The sequence below is a fragment of the Aphis gossypii genome, unplaced genomic scaffold, assembly GCF_020184175.1.
Source record: "Aphis gossypii isolate Hap1 unplaced genomic scaffold, ASM2018417v2 Contig00823, whole genome shotgun sequence".
Lineage (NCBI taxonomy): Eukaryota > Metazoa > Arthropoda > Insecta > Hemiptera > Aphididae > Aphis > Aphis gossypii.
The window spans coordinates 1-18861 of NW_026083302.1; the positions used below are offsets into that span (position 1 = coordinate 1).

Consider the following 18861-nt stretch of genomic DNA (forward strand, 5'->3'; position numbering starts at 1 on the left):
CTAAAATGCACATACATAGATATAACACACAATAATACAATAATACAATAATAAAATAATACAATAATATAATAATTGTGCGCTAACGCGGCGACGATAAACACCGCGACACTGCGTCTGCGGTGTAGTGGTGATAACCGTATCACCACAGTAGTATAGTCCACGATTAAAGATATACAGGTTGCGGTTCGAACTCCCGTAATATGACCGGTGAACAAACTATCTGAAACAGCTGTGGTCTAGTACTACTAGCGCACGTTGTGGACAAGTTATTATTATTTTTATATCGTGAATCGTGATAATCATTGATATATTATAAACACGATTAAAGATATTTTATAAGTTATGACTTATGACCACGATTTAAGATATTATCTTAAATCATGGTTATGACTTATGACTTTATGTCTATTCCTCTATGGTAATAATCATGACAGGTATAATTTAAATTTTAAAATATGGAAACAAGGTTATAAGAATACAAATTACAATTAAATGTGCAATTTTATTTTTCAATTAAGCAATTCAAGTTTGGTATGAATTAATTATTTAGTACAAAATATTGATACAGTAAATACATAGAGACTCATAGTAATGGTAAGTATTGTGAACTATAATGTATGGATTACCATGATAGTAATAATAATAATAAAATTTACTTTATCATGAGATTATATTGATAATAGTTATGAATAAAAAAATATTGTTAAGTCGGAACAAGCTTGGACAATTTTTTTTTGATCCTATTTTGTTTTTTATTCTTTTGATTGTCCATGTAAGTAAATTGTCTCATCCTCATAATGATGTAATAAGAAAATATATTAGTTAAAATATCAGTTTTATGTAAACAGCATGGAAAATATATGGTAGAATAACTTTTAAAAAATTCATTATAAGTTTCTTCAAACACATCATTTGACCTACAATACTTACTGAAGCATTCTTCTAGTCTTTTCAGAATTATATATAAATTATGGCTAGGGTGTGTTAAATATCCTTTACTTTTGGCTTGGACTAAATCTGCCTCTGGGCCAAAAGTAGAATTTAAATTTTTTACTCCTTCTAAACATTTATGGCATTTAGTTCTAGCCACCAAACGTTTCCCTATATACCTATAACATAATATATTTAATTTAATTATGTATTCAAAATTGTTAATTTAATTTGGTATTTTAATTAATGTAATATATGTACAAAATAATTGTTTTAGTGTTTATTACCCAGCTAAAAAGTATACCACACAATCAAACACAGTTGAGTCAGAGTAATTATGTTCCAATAGTATGTCGTCTAAATCCCAACATCCATCTTCAATAATTATATCAAGTTTTTGTCTCAAATTATTAATTTTTTTTGTTCTTTGAGATATATTTTCTGGGTCATTAATCAATTCTTTCAAGTCACCAACAGATATTACAGGAATGCATTCTGTAAGTAATCACAGTTCATGAAGAAAATCGAGTATTAATTATATTTTATATAATTTTAGACCTTCTGATACTGTACAATTCCCAGATTTTGGTGGCTTTACAACTGAATAAACTGTCAACATCCTGTATAGTTGCAAAAAAGTTGGTGTTGAGGGGTGGTCATTAGGCCCAGCCACCTGCCTAAGTATTCCAAAAAACTTCTGAAAGTTAATAAGGGTATATTAAAAAAATAATAATAATCAATATTATTTTAGAAATAATCTTACCTCTAAACTATCCTGGTTGAATTTTGCAGTTAATACATATGCGAACCCACAGTCATTTATTAGATAATTTACTAAATCTATAGTAGATTGCAGAGTTATTTTCAAGCCATCATATGTTGAACGGGTAAGAAAATCCTTTTCTTTTATTAGACCCTTTGTTAAATTAAGTTCCCAATTATTTAACCATTCAATTGCTTGATGTAGAATCTAAGTGAGAAGGAATACAATTTTTAGAGCTTAATACTCTTAACTTACAAATGTAACATTTAATAAATTTACTTTTTTTAACATATAAGACATTTAATTAACTTAACTATTGTATAACACAATCTAATACACACACATACATATATTTTATGATATATATATACATAGTTACTAGATATTATATGTGTATTATATAAATACACAATAAATTTTAACACAGAACATTTGACATTGACAGACAAAACAGACATTGAGACATGCAACACATAAAAAACCTCTAAGTCATGACTGTTTTTTCTAACTCCCTCAGCAGGGTACTTCCTATTTAAAGCGTCAAAAAAATCATTTACTATGAGTGTAAAATGAATGGTTTCTTCAGAGTCTTCAAAACCATTAATTTTTTTATTTCTATAAAAATTCATTCCTATAGCTGTAGATCTGCTAAAAATCTAAACATTTATCATCAAAATAAATTATATTTCAATATTTGTAAGCATTATTAATTATTAGGTTTTAACCATTAAAAAAAATAATTTAAAAAAATACCTGTGCAGCATATTTGACTTTCATTTTCGCTAGATTATTTAGTTCGAAATGATTTTTTGTCAATTTTGGACAGACTTTAGTAAGGCTACAGCCTTCTGTTTTAAAAATATTTAAATAATGCTCCCATTTGATGGAGAATTTTGATGGGTCAACCTAAAACCAGAAGACAACAATCATGTTTTATTTCATCGTTTATAAGTAATAGATTGCATGTTGTTTTTTAATTTACAGTTAGAGTTTTATTTTGAAACAACCGATTCCTAATATTTTTCAAAAGATGTGGTGCATCAGAAAACATATATACTTTTCTGGAAGTATCAAAAGGATTTTCAATGTAATTTTTGAAGTCTTGTTTTTTTGCTGAAACCTTAAAAGTTAAATAGGTAAGTTAATAAAAGTATATTTTGAACTTAGGCAAATAAATTAATACTCCTAATGAATTCCACATAGTGCGATTTGTTGATGCGCCATCACAAGTGATACCAACAACATGGGCACCAGCATCTTCCATTAATAGGATGGCCTTGACTACCAGCTTTGAGAGTTCAATTCCTACATTAATATTACAAATTAGTAATTATTTTCAGTATATTTACTTTATAAACTACCTTTAACCGAACCAGCTGAAGCGAACACAGCAATAGGCTGTACCATGTTTTCAGTTAAACTTGACCACATGAACACCAAACCGTGGTTTGCCTTTAAACTACTATTTTTTCTTACTAACTCTTCATTTCCAAAATCCTCCAGACCAATGTATGTGAGTGATCGGCTATTCACACTCAGACTCTCTCTCAAAAACATCTCATCCAGCAATATTACACCCTTTTTTTGATGATCAGATTTTGAGGAAAATTTCTTTTTCAATAATTTAAATAAATTTGGGTCAAACCCACAGCCGATTTTTACAGCGAGTAAATTTTTACGAATTGTGCTGACACATGGCAATGGTAAAATATTCTGATCTCTGAGAAATTTATATCCAGTGGGCGATCTAAAACAATTAATAGGTACAAAAGAAAAATAATTTTATCATTATTTATAAAAGCCTTACCTAATTTGTAATAGTAAACATAGTAACATCCAGTTTTCACTGTATCGCCTATTTTTGGGGTTCTTCAATTTAGATGCCTTAAACATTTCAGTTATAATTTCTGTTTGGCATGAAGGGATATTAGAATCTTTTATAATCTGTTCAAGAGTTGACTCAGAAATTGCAGCCATTTCATTTTTAAGGTTGTTCAAATTCTCTTGCAAATGTCTTACTCTTTTAGCTAACCTAAAACCTTTTTTTTTTACAACATCTTTAGCTTTATTCAAACTTAATAGCTTTTTTTTTTTGTTAGGAGAAAAATATACTCTGGAATTTTTTTTGGAAAGTCTATTACTAATTATATAATTTAAACGTTTACACCACTTACATTTTTCTCTGTAAATATTAAAATGCAATTTATTATACACCAAAAATACTCAAATATAGTAATTGTATGTATTATTTTTTAAATTATATAAATTACCCATTTAAATAATCATCTGTGTTGATTATATTTATACATTTGGAATGATACCACTTTCCACCATACTCAACAAACTCTGAACCAAATGTTGATTTTATATCAATGCATTTTATTGTTGAAAAAGTTCCTTGACAAAGTTTGGTATTTTCAAACAATATTAAGGTATTTTCTAGGTCTTTTACATTTTTTATTTTATAATCTGGTGACAAACCAATGGCTTCTGATGTAATTATTTGTCCATTTACTTGTAGTTGTATACTTAAATCTAATAAAGTAGGTATTAAACTTGCGTATTGGAATATATCAAATGTAATATTATAAAAAAAATTACGTTTTTCAAAAAATATTTTCATAATCTTACCTTTGTTTAAAACTAGTTGCTTTTCTATGGATCTTAAATATTTTTCTCTGAATAAGTCAGTTTATGAAAACATACAACATTATCAGTAGTACCATACAACTTATTAATATCAACAAACCATTTGAATGGTAGATTAATGATACTTATTGATTTGCAAATAGAAATAAATAATGGATTTGCAACAACTAACGTTAAAGGTACCTGTTTAAATATAGTATTATTTTTAATTTTAAAATCAATATTTTGTTTGACATTCACTAAAATAATGTAAACTGTGACTTAATCTTACATTTTTTTTAGCTGGTGGTGGTTGTTCAGGAGTACTGGTTGATGAAAATAAATGCTCATCAAAACTATTGATATTTTTTTCAACTGTCGACAAACTATTATTTAAACTTGTACCATCACTTTCACTTATGATACAATAAGAATGATCGTTTAATACAGAAGACATTTCCTCATCATTAATCTTAAAAATTATTATTCAATGCAATATTTAGTACTCAATAAAAGTATAAGGTAAAAATACCATATTGCATTTATAATTTTATATCTATTATAATTTTAATGTAAATTCACCTTTCTTTTTTTAGGCGTAGAAGTATTTAAGACTTCTGAATTTAGGACAACCTCCTTAATTTTGTTTACCACTGTAAGTTTAGGAATAGCACCCGGTTTCAATTTTGGTATTTTCAAACATATCTTTAAGCAAAATTTAAAACATTGTCAGTTTATCAACAGTTGTTTAGCTTAAGATGAATCAAAACATTGTTTTAAATAATGATGTTAAGTACTGTACATTTTCTAAAATGTAATTGTAATTTTAAAAAATATTGTAATAATACAGTACCGTATATTTGCTAAATCCTTTCCCAGATTCCCATGTTCTTATAACATCATTTTTGTCAAAATGGTTCTCGCAAACCCTCGAACTGGGATTTAATTTTAAGTTTAACGATTTTTCCCATACAATTTTTAAACTATTGTCTTTTGGGATACCAAATTTGCTTTTAAATAGTTCATTACAAAACGGGACACAACATGATTTAGCCATTTTTAAATTGTAAAAAGATAAAAACAATAAATAAAACTCAGTCAATTTGAATTTTGAGCATACATTTGTTTTACTCTTGTGCCCACCACAATTATACATGCCCGCCATAATTCTTATTTCTTATCTCTTTTCTATGAAGTATGAATTTAGGCATAAATTCATAGTAATTCATAGTATTTAGCTATGTACAGACATAATATTAATATATTAGAATAGATAAATATTAAATTAATATAATATCTATTAATCTTAAATCGTGATCTGGGTAATGGGTATGTAAAATGTAATATTTAGATAATGTAAGGAAATTGAAATTGTCTGCTGTGCCCAGTTTGTTTTTGCCGGTACTAAATAATTTATTTAAAAATGTATAACAACAATTATTTTAATAATATTACCTACATATATAGGTAATTGAAGTAGTAAATGAAGAACATGAGCATAATAATATGGAATTAACATTTGATGTTGAGGTAAAAATATATCCATCAGATATTTTGAATCTTGTGAATCTTTACTTAAGTTTGAAATAATTTGTTTAGGAAATCAAATTGAATAATTATGGTATCAGTGATGAAAGTTTGGCATTGGATAGAAATGAAATAAATAACAGTATTTGTAATGAAAATTTACCAATAACTCCAAAAATTTTATTTCCTCAAGTAATAAACCACATAAGACATACCTAACATTAAATAAGCATTAAGTTAAAAGTATACATAATAAATTATATTTAGTAGTGCAGCTTTAGTACAACATACCCCAGAATATTTTTTATTTAAAAAATAAGGGAAATATTGTCTATTTAAATAAAAAAAAATATAAAATACACATACTACTTATAATGTATTATATATTAGGTGGTGTGGTAAAACTTGTTTTTACATGATATTTTATAAATTATAAATAATTATTTTATACGATAATTAAGAAATAAAAATGTAGTAATATAATACACTTTAAATAAATAATTATTATTTATTATGTTTAACAGCCTTTGGTTAGAAATCCAGAAACCTCTTGTGTTTATTGTAGTAAAAGACATGATATTTTGAGAGCCAAAGAATATTATACTAAAAAACTAGCTGAAATAAAAGAAAAAGAAAGTAAGCTACCTTTGTATTGTCCTTGTGAAAATAATAAAAACCTCAACTCAAATAAACAATTGATGAGTATGTTTCAAATTAAAAATATGTTATAGCCTTATAGGTTTAATTATTATTTTTTTAATTAATTTATAGCACTGTCGGATACATGTAATGAAAATTTTTCTACATTAACTCCAAAGTCACTAGCAAGACGTGCCTTTATTCTTGACCATTCATATATATCATCTCCTTCAAAGTTGATTAAACACAAAATTAAAAACTCCAAAAATATAAAAATTAGTCAAACTAAGTCAAGGAGAATGGTACAAAAGTGTAGACGTCAAATAAAAATGATAAAAAAATTAAATTGTTATTAAGTAATCTAAAAAGGAAATGTGGTGTTCAACAAAAATTAACATCCTATCTTGAACATACATTCCCAACAGCAATGTCAGAGATATTTAACAGATATAAAAAGGGGGGGAGAAAATGTTATTCGCCATCATTAAGAGCTTTTGCTCTAACTTTAAATTTTTACTCACCCAAAGCGTATAATTTTGTCAGAGAACAATTTGGTTTAAGCATTCCTCATGCAGCAACTCTAAGATCATGGTACCACAAAATTAAAGTAGAAGAAGGATTCACAGAACAATCATTTACTGCTCTCAAATATAAATCCCTAGAGTATAGACAGAATGGTAAAAATTTATACTGCTCAATGATATTTGACGAAATGCATATAAAACGACAAATTGAGTGGGATGGAAAAAAATTACACGGTTTTAGTAGTATCGGTAATTGCAGTACATCAAGTGATCCTGCACTTAGAGCAGCTACACAAGTCTTGGTTATTTTAGTAGTTGCCCTTGATTCTTCATGGAAAGTTCCAATAGGCTATTTTTTTCATAAAGGTCTAAATGGAAAAGACAAAGGAAAATTAATATTAGAAGCTTTAAAAAAACTTTATGAAATTGGTAAGTTTTTTTATAAATTTTATAAATAAATAAAAAAAAGCTCCAATTTTAATATCTTACTTTTCAGATATTCAAGTTCCGTCTTTAACTTTTGATGGTCCTGCATCTCATTTTTCTATGGCCCACACATTAGGAGCTAATTTATCAACCACAAACATGATAACATTTTTTCCACATCCAAATGACCCAAAAAAATTAGTTCACTGCATAATAGACCCTTGCCATGCTTTGAAGTTAGTAAGAAATGCTTGGTCTTCAATGCGTGTGATTTATGATGGGGATAATAACAAAATTGACTGGGGATACATTGAAAAACTTGTTACTTTACAAGAAAATGAAGGACTTCATGCTGGTAATAAGTTGAGGAGGAGACATTTGGAATGGAAACAATCACCAATTAAAGTGAATATAGCAGCCCAAACTTTAAGCTCGAGTGTTGCAGATGCTATCAACTTTTGTAGAAGCCTTAATATGAAAGGATTTGAAGACAGCGAGGCAACTACTCAGTTCATACGAACAATTGACAGATGGTTTGATATTCTCAATTCCAGAAATCCGCATGGTGTTGGTTATAAAAGTTCATTAAGATCTACAAACATTAACCAGAGAATAAAAGATTTAAATGAAATAAAAAATTACATATTAAAAATAACATGGGGACCATGCAAAGGATTAATGGTTGAACATCCAAAAAAGACTGGGTTTTTAGGTAAAGTTTAAAAATATATTTTACCTATATAATTAATAACTAAGTTATTTAATAAAAAAATTATTTACAGAAATCACTAATTAGAATTTATTTTGACTGAAAAATGATTTAAAAGAAATTGTTTTAGAAAATATTATTAATGTACCTAATCTAGCTATACTTTTTTTTTTATTTACAGGAATAGTAATTTCATCAATAAGTGTTGTAGATATATATAGAAAAGTAATCGAGCAAAATCCTGATCAATTTAAGTATCTACTTACCTATAAAATGTCTCAGGATCATATAGAGCTATTTTTTAATGCCATAAGAGCACGAGGTGGATGGTGTGTAAATCCAACACCCAGGCATTTCAGTGCTGCATACAAAAAATTATTAATGCATCATTGTGTCAAATCATCCGGTGGAAATGTTGAATCTTTGGACCAAACAGAAATTCTTTTTACAACCCGTGTGCCAGTAGCTAGATTTGAAGATACACTGCCAAATAATGATACTTTATCTATATCTAATGATAGAAAATTTAAAGAATTGTTAAACTATGAAGATATTAATGTTAAAGAAGATAATATGAGTTGTTTACCTGATTTTAATATTGATCATAATAGAGAAATTCTAAAAGAACTCTATGATATAGGCTTAGAAATGCCACCGAATTATTTTGTACTTAGTGAATTTTCAGAGAATGCAGTTGCTTTAGTTGCAGGATATGTTGTTCAAATGGTAAGTTAAAATTTTATTTAATCAAAACTGTAAGATTAATTTAAATAAAACATATTGTAGGTTAGCAAACGACTAAAATGTCATGATTGTATAGCAGCATTATACAAAGGAAACTTAGAAGAAAATCGTGTGCTTCTTATAATACAAAAAAGCTGAGGTGGCCTTATAATACCAGCAAGTGATGTTATAACTATTTGCCACATGACAGAATTATTATATCGCCAAGTATTAAATGACATTGCAGAAATAGGTGAACATGATTTTTCACGAGATTTTTCACAAAATTTAGCATTATCTGTTTTCAGTCGCCTAAGTCAAAAAAATTTATTTAATCAGCTAAATGCACATTCCTTTGATTCTGAAAAAAACCATATTCCAATTTTAATAAAAACAATATCATTATGTTTCATAAGAATAAGAAACTTTCATGAAACCAAAAAAATTAATATAAATATGATAGGCAAAAATAAACGTAAACTTTTAACTAGATTAGCAATACTACAAAATGTTTAAAATTTAGCAAGGCAGTATTAAATTTATTTATATTAATAAAAATTATATATTATTATATACAATAATACCTACCAATAGTAAATAAAATATAATTACCTATGTCTTCCATCGTTATATACAAATTTATTTTCCTGTTTTCATTACTTTTTAATGCAAAATTAATATGAAAATTATACATTATAAAAAAAACTGCACTGCACCACGTCTACATTCATGCACCTTATACTTGTTGAAGTATAAGATCTATGACTATATGTACTACGTTTTACTTATGAATACGATGTAGATCTTCTCCACATCGAACTCATAAAACTACATTATGAAATATTACTATTCACTATTATAATAACCCACTATTTATATTAATATTCAATTACTAATGCTAGTAATTATTAATTACGAAGCATGAACACGTGTGAAAATGAAAAAAAAAAAAAAGGAAAGGAACATTTGCAGACTCAATATGGCGGCCTCTAGGAGTGTTACACATTTTATATTAGAACGTATACACAATGCGCGTTCCATAGTATACAGTTCAGTGTACCAAACGGGGCTATACGACATTACCTCATGGGTGTGTAGTGCACTAGTGCCATAAGTAAAAACATTAACTCCGTGTCGACAGTTAGTATTACCATTTAATCTATTCTGTGGTAAAACAACATTGGTAAATAAATTCTTCAACACTTGATTGAACTGTTATTAGGTAACTGAAGTACATTCATTGATTTCACAAGATCGTCAGACTGAAAAAAACATTTTAAAAATTAGCTTTATATAAGCAAATAAAATGTATTAATATAACATACAATTTCATTATCTTCTTCATCTTCATCATAATCAACATCAATTTCAAATGCTAATTTTCCAGCATAACTCTCAATGTTTGGATCAACTTTATCTAATAAACATTCAATTAGATTAGCTCTATTTAGAGCTACAGCAAAGTGTAATGCCGTGTATCCACTTTTATAATCCTAAAAATGTATAATTAAATTGTTAGTAATTTATTTAATATTTTTTTCAGTACTGTTTGACTATATGTTATGAATCATAACTTATGAATTATGATTATAACAAATATAATACACACTAGTTGGGCCTATTTCACATGGTCATGTAATGTATCCTACTCAGATGCAGTGACGCAACTATGGGGCCACAGGGGTGCTGAAGCACCCTTAAGTTCTACGTCTTGGTAATATTCAAATATCTATGGTATTAACAATGTAGTTTTATTTTTTAAGATTTTAATTATTTAGCAGCATGTTACAGCAGCACTTTACTAATTTAAGTATCATAAATATTGAGAGAGACCTAGCTAATGACATTGTTTATGAAGAAATAATAAGCACATTTGTAAATTGTAAATGTTAATAGAAAATTATGTTTGACACTTTAGAATGTAATATAATCAAATACTATAAATTATAATAAAACAATGAACTGTGTTAAATTCCAAAAACGATATTGCGAATATATTACTAGAATAATGAAAATACTAGGATTATGTAAAGTTAAGGGTGACCTAACGACTTTGAAACTCTAGTTGCGCCATTGATCAGATGATAGCGTGTTTCCTCGTCAATATTACATATTACCATATTAAGTAATATTATCAACATCACGTATCAACTTAACCAATATAAACTGAAAACACATGTGTACAATACATGATCATGTAAAATGTGGCTTTACAAATAAACAATTTTAATAGTGCTATAAACTAAAAATCCCTAGTGCATTTGAAACCCAAATTAATTTTTAATATGTTATAACAAAAACCATTATTTAACTTACTGTGATATTCACATTTTTTGAACTATTAACAATAAATCTAAGTAGATTTGGATGGTTAGCAATTGTTGCAATATGAATACATGCCAAACCTAAAACAACAAATATAAATACAATTTAAAAATATTCATAAATATATCGATATATTATTAAAATTATATATTATGCAGAAATCAATATTTCAATGTACCTTTATTATAAGACTATAGTAATTCTTATTGTTATAACTTAAAGGTACTCATTAGTTATTATTCTTTGACAATCTATAATCTAAAGATAAATTTGATTGGCCATTTTAGTTTAATCAACATATTATCATACATTACTAGTATTATAACATTTTAAATAGGGTAAAAAAGATGTAGTAAAAAGAATGTCTCTGTTAAGTGTTGCTACTACCATATAATTAAGTAAGGGATATATTTTTCATCTTCTACCTCTCATAGCACTTATCTCTAAACTACTATTTTAACTCTCCTAATAATAATTAAAATATAATTTAATTACACATACAACTATACCTACAGAAAATAAATTAAGTACTGATATTTTCAATTTTGACCTCTCAAAAGTAGGTACCAACTAGATTAAATTTATTACCAAAAATCTTCCTCAAATTTCATGATAAAGGCAATTTTTCTACTTGAAAAGATTTATTCTAACTCAAAAATTAAAAACTGTTTATAATATATATCTTTGAATTATAAATAAATTTAATAAAATAATATTTTACAAATTTTATTATTTTTTATCTAGGTACTTATCATACTTAGATTCATTCTATACATTCACATGACATCATTATAAAAATCACTATGAATCACGGCCAAATCTATAAACACTCAACAGGTTGGGAGACAATCAAGGACAATGTATTATATAAAATCTTTTAAATTAATGCTTACTGTCCATAAAGTATTTTCTTTCTTGTAAAACGCATTAAATATTTATTTAACTACTTAAATTTAATAAATGCTAGTATATAATTCATGTAATTAATCATTTTATAAAATGAATAAAAATATAAGAGGTAAAATAATAATAAGAAAGATTACTTCTTTGTTAAATGTGTTACAGCAAAATACCCAAAATCGTACATTTATCACTTAGTTACTTTAAAATATTATTTATCTTTAAAGAGTTAAGATAAATATGAAAACATAATATAATATATGTATATAAGTAATATAATTTTATTTAGTATTCAAACCTTAATTACACACTGGTATTAAATAGTTGAAAAGACGTTTAAGACTTTAGACATTAAGCCAGTAAGTTAGTTATTTTAAACATAAAACAAACTATATAACAGACCATAGTAACAGACATAATATAACTTAAAATAAAAATATATAGGTACTTTATAAAAAAATCAAAGAGTATCTTCACTACATGCAGATACATCGGCATGTACCTATATATATTGTTATATCAATCGGTTGCTATAAACAATCACTGTCTCAACAGGTAACATTCTCAGTGTCGCACAAATTAACAGAATGATCCCCCCCCCCCCCCATAAGACATATACATGTCAAAATTCTTATTTTATTCACTAAATGGTTATAGATATTTTTAAGGATCACCAAAGGTTCCTCAAAAATTTTACACTGATTAACACTAGTTGTTTATGCGATTTGTAAGATTTAAAGTGGTCAAGTTAACAACATTATACGTCTAAATAAATATTAAAACTATAATTTGCAATACATAAATTTTTTATATGCATATATAGGTAATATAAATTATCATTCAAATACATTCACAAAATTCAAAATAATTATTTAAAAATTTAATATAAATTAGATACTTACCATCATAATTAATAGTATCAAATATTTTTGGTAGTAATACATAACTAGCTAATATTCTCAGGCAATCTAGTTTTCCACCATAACATGCCAAATGAACTGCTGTATTTCCATTACAATCTAATACTTCTGCATTGGCATTAGCCATCATTAGGTATTTTACAATTTCACATTGGTTTGTGATAACAGCCAAATGGAGAGCACTCTAAAAATCAAAATTAAGTTATCAATCACTACGAGTCCATGAAAAAATATTTATACATATATATTAAAATATTATACAATGCAAATATAAAAATTAAATTAAAATATCTATTTACTCACAAATAATAAAATAATAAGATTCACAAATTCAATTAATTTAAAGTAAAATACAAGGCTGGGCATTAACAAATTAAAAGTTAAAATTAAATTAATTAACTAGTTACTTTTTTTGAAATTAACTTTTAACTTAATAAGTTACTTTTTTTAAGATTAATGTGTTAACTTAAAGTTAATTGTATTTAAAAATATTTAAAATAAGAATTTTCGTCCAAAGGATAATGCAAATTTTTTAACAATATTTTTAGAAAAGTAGGTTTTTTTGATAGCTAATTAATATTTTGATGTATCATTTTAAATTTCCCCAGTAACTTTCTTGAGCATAAAGAAAAACTATGTAATAAATATTATTATGTGTCTGGAATTTTTTAGGTTACAAATTATAAAATTTTAACTTTAAATTAAGTTAAGTTACTTTTTTTTTCAAAGTTAGCATTTAACTCAACGAGTTAACGAAAAAAATATGAGTAACTTTTAACTTAACTTAGCTTTATTATTTTAAAATAACTTAACTTAACGAGTTAAAAAAAATTGTTAACTTGCCCAGCCTTGGTAAAATATAAGTAAATTAATTAGTAGGCTGGTAATGATTTAGAATATTAAATTTATCAATAAAATTAAAAGGTAAGCAATGTTGTAAGATATTTAGAAGGTTAAAATATAATACTTGTGTATATTACAATTACAATATTACTATTGGGTATTATACCTGTTAAATAATTAATAAATAAATAAGACTAATGTTTGATTTTAACAGTATACATAAAACATTATTATAGTTTACTAGTATTTTCTATTTATTTGTTGTATATGACTAGGGTTGCCAACCGTCTAGTTTTTGTCTGGACAGTTCAGATTTTCTGGTTCCTGTCCAGTGTACAGTTATACCTTTCAACTGGACACCATAAATTATTAAATGTCCAAAATTACAACTACAGTTTGTCATGTCAAGAATTTTGTGAATTTTTAGAAACAATATTAAATATAAAATTTATTATAAGTAATATAAAATACCTATGGCTTTGTTTATCACCATACAAACAAATAAAATTAAATAAAAAAGATCCCTTCGTCTGCTCAGAATCGTTTTTTATCTAATGCAATCATATTGCATTCAAATTAAATACCTACAGTAAAATTACACTATCCTGCCTGAAGATCGAAGGGACGATGGACAAACATCCACCAACGAAATACACTGACCTACTTTATTTATTTAATTAAGACACATGTTTTGTATACTTTTATTTTTATTTGCTATTATATTATCAGAAGAATACTAATAAACAATAAACTAAAAAAGCAGGCAAGTGAGTACCGCTCTGCTGTACATTAGGTGCCGTATGGATCATTATTATGTATTATAGGAGTGTTAAATTTGAATCCAATGATAGTTATCATTGTATACGAAAAACGATTCTGAACGAAGATGATTTGTCAGCCTAGGATATAATTTCTAGTGGTTGGTGAAAAAGGTGGTTTATGTTTTAATGGCCTGAATACAACAAAATTTAAGTTCTTTTATAATAATTGTAAGCTAAACTTATGAAAAACCTCGTATTAAATTTTCAACTCTTAGCTACTTATACAAAAATTTTTATGAAATATACCTACAAAATAATTTGCAAGTATTCATAGTTTTGACGAATTTTTGTCAATATTTGAACTTCAAATGCGAATAAAAAAAAATTGTGCCTATGTATTCTTATAATTTTTTAATCACTATAAGAATAAAATATGAGGAACTTTGTATAAAATTTTCAAGTATTTTGATAGGGCCAAAACATTTTTATCTACACTTCAAAAAAAAATTTTCAGAAAAGTTGAAAATGTCAGTTGTCTATTAATAGCTCAAAAAAACTCAAAATATTTTGAAAATTAAATCATGTAAAGAAAATGCCAATCTAAATAACTGGTAAAATTTTCAAGTATCTACGACTTATACTTTTTGAATAATAACAAATATCAAAAATCGTTTGAGGCTAAACCGTTATTTAACGCGGTTTTGTAAAAATTTAAATTTCAAACACTCATAAAATTTGTTGTCTGAATCCGGTAGAGTTTTTTTTTACAGATATTTGAAGAAAAATGTATGGAGAACCTTGTACCAAATTTTCAAAACTTAGTTATAAAAGAAAAAAATTTAATGATTTTTCAACTTCAAAATTACTTGCAAATTTTCGCGTTTTCGACAGATTTCGTAAAAATTTGAACTAAAAACTCTTATAAAAAAAATTGTGACTAATGATTTTTAATTTTTTTTAGCTACAATAAAAACAACTCATAAGGAACCTTGTATTAAATTTTCAAAACTTTTTGGTCATCCAAACATTTTTTATCGACACTTTAAAAAAAAATTCTCAAAAAAATCGAAAATTTCAGTGGTCTATAAATAATTTAAAAAAAGTCAAAATTTTTTGAAAATTTAACTATATACAGATACCACTGACATTAACATTTGGTGAAAATTTCAAGTATTTTCATTGATTAGTTTTTGAATTACAACAACAAAAAAAAAATCGATTTGGTCGAAAACTGGTTTTGCGTAAAAATTGCCGTTTTTCCGTCATTTTTTTTTTGTTTTTCTCGATTTTTTTGAAAACTGTTGGAAAATGTTAACTTTTTACCTCTATAATGCACCAAGGATATTCACTTTTACATCGGAAACCACCCCCATTGTTTGAAATTGGAGCATTATTTCGACTAGTTATGCTGTACACAGACACAAAAAAAAAAAAAAAAAAAACACACACATTGTAAAATCAATACATTCATCACTTCGCTCAGAATCTAAAAAAAATTAATTATTCATAATATTAAATATTTATATAATTTATCTTAAAAAAAAAATAAATAAATAAATAATAAATAATAATAATAATTTAAAATTTATAATCATAAATTATGACGACTAAAAAAAAAAAGTTTTCAGTTAGATGTCCAGTTTTTTTAATTAAAAAGGTTGGCAACCCTATATATGACTGGTAAATAAACCAAAATAACTATACTCTATCCAGTGAGATAATGTGTAGCAGACCGACCAAAATTGGTTTTTCTGTGCAGCCCAAACAACACTCTGCCATAGCAAGTAAGGTGATGTAGGAGGATACACAAAATCGGCACATTCTCTTGATGGACAGAATATAGCTTAAAATATAATAGTTATATTTGAATCTTTAAATATCTTGAAAATAAATAAACATATAATAGATATTATTGAATTATTTACAAGTATTCTTTAATTTGACTTAATATATGATAATATAAAACACTTACTTGGCCATCATCATTTCGTATATCTAATAGTTTGGAATCTGGACAAATATCAATTAACCGTTTTGAAACTTGGATATATCCATGAAGGATAGCAAGATGAAGTTGCCTAAAAAATGAAAAAAATAATTTATAGTTACATAATATAAAAATATTAATACAAATAAATAATAGTATTTAGAAAGTAACAATCCAACAACAAATCACCAATTTAGCATATTAAGTTAAGTAAACTATAGGTCTTTATCAAATTTCAGAAGCATAGAGTAGACATACATTCAGTATGTTAGTGTTCCACATGATGCAAGTTCTATAAGGATATGTCTGGTTCGGTTCTACATCGGTAGGATGAGAAAAAAAGTCTGCTAGATGCATGCAACAGTGGATAAATCAATGTCTATTTTGTAGAAAAAATGTTAAAAAAGACAGCATCATATATGGCAGTAGAAAGTTTTTGTAGGAATTTAATCAAAAAGAAGGAAAGACCAATTTTTTAATAGTTTAAAGTAGTCAAGTCTACTTGAATATGGACACTCAAGGTCACAATTTATTAAAGAGGTTAGAGGCTTCATTTATTATTGTAACAGATTATTTTTAAGAAAAAATGTTTTATTTTTTACAATAAGCAATTTGTAGAACCAGATAAATATTCATAAAATGTGTTACCCAGTAAAATAATAATAAAAAAAGTCATACTACAAGGCATGTATAGATGTATTTATTTAGATTTTTAGGAAGGTACCTAAGACTATTAAAACAGGTCTCAATATCAAAATTAAATCAGTTATTAATCCAAAAATTTGTTTTAAAATTAAAATATATGTGCCCATCCACATAATATAAGTAGGTATATTATAAACTAGATCATAAAGGTGCACAATCCTAAATTTTCAGACTCAACAAACTTTGGTGCAACTGCAATACGGTCTCAAATAAAGTATTAATATCAGAAAATGTTTAAGACGCACACATACTTATCTAGAAATTTAACCTTAATTCCAAAGTTTTGAGATCCTTATAATTTTATTGTATGTAATTATTACATATACATACAATTAATGAGATAATTAACATTCTAACAAGTTAGAAGTACATTAATTAGAAAGATGTACCTATTACAAGATTGAGATTTTAATTATTCACCATAGATAGTTAGGTAGGTACACCGTACATATAATGAATGATATCACTATTAATTAAGAAATTATGAACACCTTTACTATTCGAGTCTAAATGTGATATTATGAAAATAGTTTTAGGTAAAGATTAGATAGGTATAAAAATATAAATACAAAATATTATATCAGTACATACGTGTCACCGTCTTCATTCTGTTGGAAATAAAACTGCCAATTGTGTTCAGTGTTAGAATAGGATTTACAGGTGTTTTTTTGGTCAACATCCAATTCACTCAAACAGCCCGATTCACAGATATCCAAACCACTATCCACAACAATTGTTGGTGTTTCTTTTAGTTGTTTGAAATTGAGGTCTTTGTTTTTTACATCGCATTCAATATTCTCTTTGGATAACATATCGCAAGACAGATTGGCACCAGACAAGAATCCAGAATCCATTTTTATATTGGTATTGTCTTCAGTAACCTTCTCGCTTTTAATGGACTGCTGTTGTTTCTCCCGCTTGCCTGAAAGTTCCATTTTTAGTTTGTCTGCGTTGCTCTTGGACCACATACTTTATGTCAATAAAAAGTGCGTTTATAAGTGAAAAAACTATTCACGAGGACGACGTATATTATAAGAATATTATTAAACTGTAGAAACTAGTGCACAATGGCCTGATCATGCAATGCAACCCAATTATAATGTTTTATCGCGGTGGATGAGTAACGATAGTAATTGGTTATTAAAAGTAAAATAATATCAGAAACACAAAAGTTGCTTGATAAACGATTAATAAAAAAAAAAAATAGGTAGGTACAAAATAGATTTTCCAAAAATACAGAACACAAATAAACACACAAATGGACTAGAAAGACACGACAATAATTTCTGTTTCGAAAAACTCTAAATTACACGATCATATCGCACGCACGAAATACTTTTACGTGGAAAAAAAACAATGGGCAGACAACAAAAATTACTTAAAACAGTACGAATTCATAGACTCGATTGCTTCATGCCAATATGGCACTTACGCACTCTCACAGCGACCAACGACGCAAACGAGCGGAGCACGACGACTGACGACACCGTAGCCCGTAGCAGTAAAGCTACGAAAGTACTGAACTACAAACGGACGTACACACACGCC

The 18861-nt window shown here is 26.7% G+C and overlaps 2 protein-coding genes across 6 annotated transcripts; one reads left to right on the plus strand and one right to left on the minus strand.

Moving 5' to 3' along the window:
• Positions 1-173: 173 nt before the first annotated feature.
• Positions 174-6846, plus strand: LOC114131225 (uncharacterized). Of its 5 annotated transcripts, none has more exons than XR_007606833.1 (10): positions 174-437; positions 522-597; positions 1211-1430; positions 1490-1646; positions 1726-1820; positions 2681-2832; positions 2900-3022; positions 4344-4524; positions 4628-4846; positions 4921-5432. XR_007606833.1 is itself a non-coding variant. In XM_050210310.1 (4 exons), exons 1-4 carry the CDS (start codon positions 5831-5833, stop codon positions 6844-6846), a joined length of 546 nt encoding a protein of 181 aa, XP_050066267.1. In that variant the 5' UTR covers positions 5441-5830. The 5 variants fall into 5 exon arrangements, 1 of the variants encoding a protein (XP_050066267.1); XR_007606832.1 differs by lacking the exon at positions 174-437 and adding an exon at positions 5924-6416 and having other exon boundaries at positions 448-597; positions 4921-5854; XR_007606834.1 differs by lacking the exons at positions 174-437; positions 522-597 and adding an exon at positions 694-775.
• Positions 6847-9996: 3150 nt separating this feature from the next.
• On the minus strand, positions 9997-18769 carry LOC126555379 (NF-kappa-B inhibitor cactus-like). Its single transcript, XM_050210309.1, has 6 exons — positions 17905-18769; positions 16594-16699; positions 13000-13201; positions 11189-11277; positions 10198-10365; positions 9997-10134 (listed from the first exon to the last, which is right to left on the minus strand). Exons 1-6 carry the CDS (start codon positions 18279-18281, stop codon positions 10069-10071), a joined length of 1008 nt encoding a protein of 335 aa, XP_050066266.1. The 5' UTR covers positions 18282-18769; the 3' UTR covers positions 9997-10068.
• Between the last annotated feature and the right edge of the window lie 92 nt (positions 18770-18861).